The following is a 5,922-nucleotide window of genomic DNA, read 5'->3' on the forward strand; positions in this document are numbered from 1 at the left end:
TTCTCGAATATTTCGTCGAATAAATCGTTTTAAATCTTTTATCGCTTTGAGGAGAGTTTAATATTCGGGAAGTTTCCTTGCCCCGATGTTTCAAGACCATCAACCGACGCTTTTAAGACTTTCATAATTTTCGAAATACTCCGGATCATAGGATACTCGTCAAATACTTAAAAGAGCGTTCAATTCCATTTGAAGTTTACATAAGGAACATTAAGGAGCGGGATCGTTTCTATAGAATTTCATTAATGTAATAGTACAGTGATATTAAAACATAATATTTAGAACCGTTCTACCAAATACTGGATGCATCTCGATTTGCGAAATCAATTTTTATCAATATTTTTACGTACCATGCTCTCCCGCAAATAGAAATCGTGAAATATTAATGATTATCGACAATTTATAATATTTGCATAATTTACAGGTTCAATTTTACGATCTTGCTTTTAAAATAAGCTTCGGTATCCCTTAAAAATACCACAGGCCTCTATTAATCTGTCAGATTGATAAAGATTGATTTTAAACGTACGTGGCGTTGATTGAGAGGAAATCCACTAAATCGCTTCCTTTTTTTTCATTTTTTATTTATTTATTATTATTTTTTTTTTTCTATCAAAATTTATCAACACGCAATTTCGCCGAACCGAAAATGAGAAAATTCTACGAAAGTATTAATTTTCAATTCGAAGTGATCGATGGATTCCATTATGTCCGTGTATAAACGAAGGGCGGAGAGGAAAAAAAAATTATTATTAATTTTCACGCAAATAAGTTGAATTAAATTCTAAATTTATCGATAATTCTATCCGAATTGTAAATGTGCGATCTGTAATATAATGTAATTCGTGAAATGATTAAAATCATTGATTGATAAGCGATCCCGCGTATACCGCTATGGGAATTATTATAAATAATTCTAAACGAATTTCTAAAACTCGTTATCAGTTTTCGCTTACAGCAATTGTAATTTTACGCGATTCTGCGAAAGTCAAACAGCGTGGAATCAAGTAATTTGGAAAATCAAATAACTCTGCACCATAGTGATCGATGCATAGTTTGTGGGAATATTAATGTTTTAATAGAAACACGCGTGTATATTTGTTCCGAAATGCGGATCAATTATCGATAAACATTGGACAACATTGCTTAATAAACAATAAATTTTCCAATTCCCTCTTAGTCTCTGCGTATATGGACTTAACCTCAAACTCGTCGATACACCACGTGTAAACAAAGTCGTTTAGTCGAAATAGTCAAATATCACGAAGAAAAAGAATAGATAAAAGAAAATTTGTTCGTTCACATTTAAGAAAAGATTAATGATTGTATCGTGAATGATGTGAATGACAATATGGAATTTCTGAAAATTATATTTATAACTGTTATATTTTCGGATCATGACTCGATGAATTATATATCGTTGGAATTTCGATAGAGCCGATTGATGCATATGAAATTTCATCGAACAACGCTGCGCTGAACATTAAAGAAGCTAATTAAATCTGGTAACTGAATATTCAAATTTTCTGTGAATACGTAATACTTGAAAACATATCATTAAATAAAGATTTGAATATAAAAAAAAAAAAAGATCAAGACGTGTGAAAAATATAATGTCAAATTCTTTCTATGAATTTTATAATGCGTATTAAATATTTTTAATTTATTTCTTTTTATCTTTTTTATCGATACACGTGTATATATATTAAATAATTTTTTTTTTTTTTTAGATACTTCAAGAGATGGTGTTCAATCGACAGGGAAGCATTTCCTGCGAAGAATTTATACGTTTCTCGTCGAGAATTTCAGAATTCTGGTCATCGTTTCGTTTTAAAATTTAATTACGCTTACATCATGTAATTTATTTCTGTAATTTCGATATTCGTATCAAAGCAAACGAATAACTTTATACCTGGAATTTCGTACGCGTCCATATCACGTATTACATAATTAACTAACAATTATGTAACAGTTTCAAAAAGGTATTGTCGCGAATTAATTCCATTCGAATCGGGATTATCGTTTATTTTTGATACAAGGATGGATCTATGCACCGATCCCTGGGCTCGATGCGAATTTTTCGAGAAAGTTGTTTTTCAAAAAACATTTTACACTTTATACCTTTTCTTCTATTGGCAATCGTCCACATCTAGGACGTGAAAACAGCCTTTCGAATTTGAGAACGAAAAAATATTTTTCTTTAATATCTCGTCAATTTGACTATGAAAATTATATATTTTTCAATGATAAATATAACTATGTATATTTCTAAAACATTCTAACAAGTTTTTCTATTATAGTATAATTTTCTTTTAATTGTACTTAATCTAACTATCTTAAATTGACGATAAAATAAATCTGTATGACGATAAAATAAATGTCTAGCTGCGATTAATAGTGAGATAGATAAAAAAGAGATTAATAAATTTGTTGCTCAAAGAATACATATATTTATATAAACGAAACAATATGTATCGAATTTTTTAACATATGTACATTTTTACATTATTTAATGGAATAATACACGTAACTTGATTTACACAATATCAATGAATAAATATGTTGACGCTCATCGTTTATAAGCGATGCAACCTTTTTTATCATATATCCCGGTAAGAGCCAAGTCTGGAATATATGGCGTTTGTTTCCTTCTTTCGTACGTAAGAGGCAAAACTGTTGGAATTTTGTATTCGATGTAATTCATTGGATATTTAAAGATGTACGATAACGTCATTCCTGGTGCACATTGATACTCGTATTCATCGGAAGTAAAGAACACTAAAGGATGGAAAGTACCGGTACGGTCCTTGTACGTGCTACGTTGAAGTTGCACTATCTGTGAAAAGATACGATACTTTTTTAATTTCTCGAGAATTACAGAAAGTTTTCTTCTTAAAAAAAAAAAAGTAAAAACAAACGTGATATAAATTTAAATGTAATCTCGAGTCGAGTTTTAACGATTCAACGACTTACGATAACTAATTTACTTTAACCTAACCTAAATGATATAATCTTAACGATAAGGAATTAGAATCGAGACTGTGGATCGTTGAATGGCAAAAGAAGAAAATCAACAAGTTTAAATAAGATTTGAGGAAGAAAATATGAAGATAGAGAAAATATATATATCGGAAGAGGAAAAGCTGAGATAAAACAGAATCCTTTTGCATACGCGCCAACTATTTGGTAGGAACAGCCAGCACATGTGTATTTCCAAGACTGGGGCGAAGGAAAAATCTTTGAAGGTAGAGAGCAGAAATTCAGGAAAAAAAGAGAGAAGACTGGAAATGTCTAGAGAAAAGTGGATAAAGAAAGTTTGAGAAAAGATATACGATATAGATTTTTTCCAAGAATAACTCATCTTTCTTCAAACGTGTAACGCAGTTGCTGAAACGACACTTATTTTCTTCAAAATTATCGCCAGCTAGATCGATAATACGGAAACTGGAAAAATATCGAACTCGATGAATATTTTAAAGAAACGCGATATCGAGTAAAATCTTTCCAAACTTTTTTTTTTTTTCCTTTCTTTTCTATTATTATGAATCAATAATAAAAGAAAAAATCAACATTATAGAAAAGATTATATATAATAAAAATTGAAAATCTCGTACGAATCGAAACATACACGTACATAAAAGCATTGCACAAAATTCCATGTGTCGAATGCAATAAATTCAATACCTACATTATGTTATATATCACGTGTCAACGAGTCAAATAAACTTTCATACCCGATAGACTCGTATTGAATAACGATTGGCGAACAGAACAGTCCGTGGCACAGACCGATCGTTTCGTTCGATTAAACGTACATTTGAAATGATTTTCGGAACGAACGATTTAATTAATTCGAATATTATCGTAATTTCGTAAATATTATCGTAAAGGGAAAAAACTAATCAATCGCAAAATTATACATTTAAAATGTAAACGAATTATATATAATCTATTTACTTTGAACAGATCATCAATTTCCTTCATGCGCTTTTGATCGATCGTGGAGATGTCATTCGTCTGCACCATTAAATTACGATTAATGCTACGACGCATCGTGTCCGCGACGATTTCAGGTCTTGGACTGTACGGAGTTTTCTGCATTCCCCATTCGTACGATGGCATCTACGAGCGATAGGAGAATAATAGATGTTCATAGTGCAAATGTTTACTAATCATGAATATTTCTTTCGTTTATCAAATTTATTGATATATTCTTAGATACCATTATTAATATTTAATTATTTTTATTCTGTTTTTTCAAATCTGTTTGAAAGTATCCGTATCTTTCCACGAGATACGAGAGTGAGCGAAGGAGAAATTTTAAAAAACTCACTGCTAAATATTTTTATTTACATTCACGTGTATCGAAGTTCCATCGTTTCTTTCGTGTGTTAGAAAAATATATAGATATGACAAAACAAAGAATCATTTATAAAATTTGTGCAACAATTGAAAATTAAATTTTTTTTCTCTCACGAATCATCGATTAGATAGAAATAATGTTAGTAACGTAATATTCTCTTTTGAGAAGAAGAAAACTTACCGACAATTTTGATAATGTTTCGTTTCTATAATTTTGAAAGTAACCTATCTTTCCACCCTCGAATAAAGAGACACCCAACTTGGTCGGTGGATAAGCGCCCATAAAAGGTGGCATTAACGAAGGTGGATAATAGGTGGCCTGAGTTTCCGATATTGTTTTGCTAGTTGCCATCGTAGATCTTTTTGAATAATAAATACCGATTGAAAAAAAATAAATATATCTTTTGTACTTTACATTTTTCACATTTTCGAATCGAATCAATAGATTATTGAACGAGTTAAATTTTTCATTGAACAAATGAATAAAAATTTTCACTTTTTTTTCCTCTCTCTCCCCCTCTCCTTATATTCGAGCGATAGTAGCGAAGCATATCGAATAAAAATGAAAACTGCATTACAAATAGCGATATTGCATCATTTGATATACATAAATTTCAAATTATTCGAGAAAATTTTAATTTCTCGAAATATCAATTTCAAAAAAAATTAAAATATAAATATCTTAAAACTTTCGTTATTTCTTTTGAATTTTCACGATTACTTTTACACTTATTCAATATCGATCAAATTAAACGAATAAGAGTGGGAAAAAGAACACGGTTACGGTTTTTGCGTAACATTTGACGATGGATCAGAAAGGTCTTGGATTGTAAATATGACATAATAAGATATAAAAATGACTAATTTCTTAATTTCTTCTCTAATATGCCGTATTTTTGAATTTAATTTTGCGATCTTAAATTTTCATTGAGATTTTCTTATTATGACTGAATAACATTTTATCTTTATACGCAGATCTATCTCGCATAGTTCAATACTCGTGATACAACTATGTAACGATGTAAGAAACTGTCGAGCGTGTAATATCATCATTCCAACGATCACGTATCGTTCATCATGATATGATTAATTATAAACTTTCGGTAAAGAGTATTTGATATATCATTACATTACGTTTCATACGTGTTAAGAAACTTTAATTTTTTTATTAAATGTCGAGCAATTAATCGTAATTAAAAAAAATAAATTTCATAAAGTTACATTTTGCAAAATCGTAACAGTTTTATAAGAAAAAGAAAACTATAAAAATATAATTTCAATCGTTAAAAAATTTATTCAAATTTGCTAAGAAATAAATTTTTTTATTTTTAATCATGGAAAAATGTTTTTGATCCATTTGTTATATTATATAAATTTATTATAAGAATAATTATATCGAAATTTTCGATCATATTATTTTATCGATCCGAAAACGTTTTTTCTTTTTTCTAAAAATAAATGTATCGATTCATATGGTTCAACAATTATTATTATCATTTTTTTATCGTTGTGCACGATCGAACGATTAAATTGTCCAATCAAAAATAATAAATAAGACAG

The 5,922-nt window shown here is 29.3% G+C and overlaps 2 protein-coding genes across 2 annotated transcripts in view; one reads left to right on the forward strand and one right to left on the reverse strand.

Moving 5' to 3' along the window:
• Positions 1 to 2,465, forward strand: part of LOC122717276 (calcium and integrin-binding protein 1-like) — an 8,564-nt gene extending 6,099 nt beyond the window's left edge. Inside the window, exon 8 of the mRNA XM_043941193.1 lies at positions 1,731 to 2,465. Coding sequence (XP_043797128.1) covers positions 1,731 to 1,841 — 111 coding nt within the window. The 3' untranslated portion in view covers positions 1,842 to 2,465. The remainder of the gene's footprint in view (positions 1 to 1,730) is intronic.
• Positions 2,466 to 2,569: 104 nt separating this feature from the next.
• Positions 2,570 to 4,720, reverse strand: LOC122717275 (protein FAM166C-like). The gene is made up of 3 exons (XM_043941192.1): positions 4,544 to 4,720; positions 3,958 to 4,122; positions 2,570 to 2,836 (listed from the first exon to the last, which is right to left on the reverse strand). Exons 1-3 carry the CDS (start codon positions 4,712 to 4,714, stop codon positions 2,570 to 2,572), a joined length of 603 nt encoding a protein of 200 aa, XP_043797127.1. The 5' UTR covers positions 4,715 to 4,720.
• Positions 4,721 to 5,922: the final 1,202 nt, after the last annotated feature.

Source organism: Apis laboriosa, unplaced genomic scaffold (genome assembly GCF_014066325.1).
Source record: "Apis laboriosa isolate Shangri-la unplaced genomic scaffold, ASM1406632v1 scaffold4_cov146, whole genome shotgun sequence".
Taxonomy (NCBI): Eukaryota; Metazoa; Arthropoda; class Insecta; order Hymenoptera; family Apidae; genus Apis; species Apis laboriosa.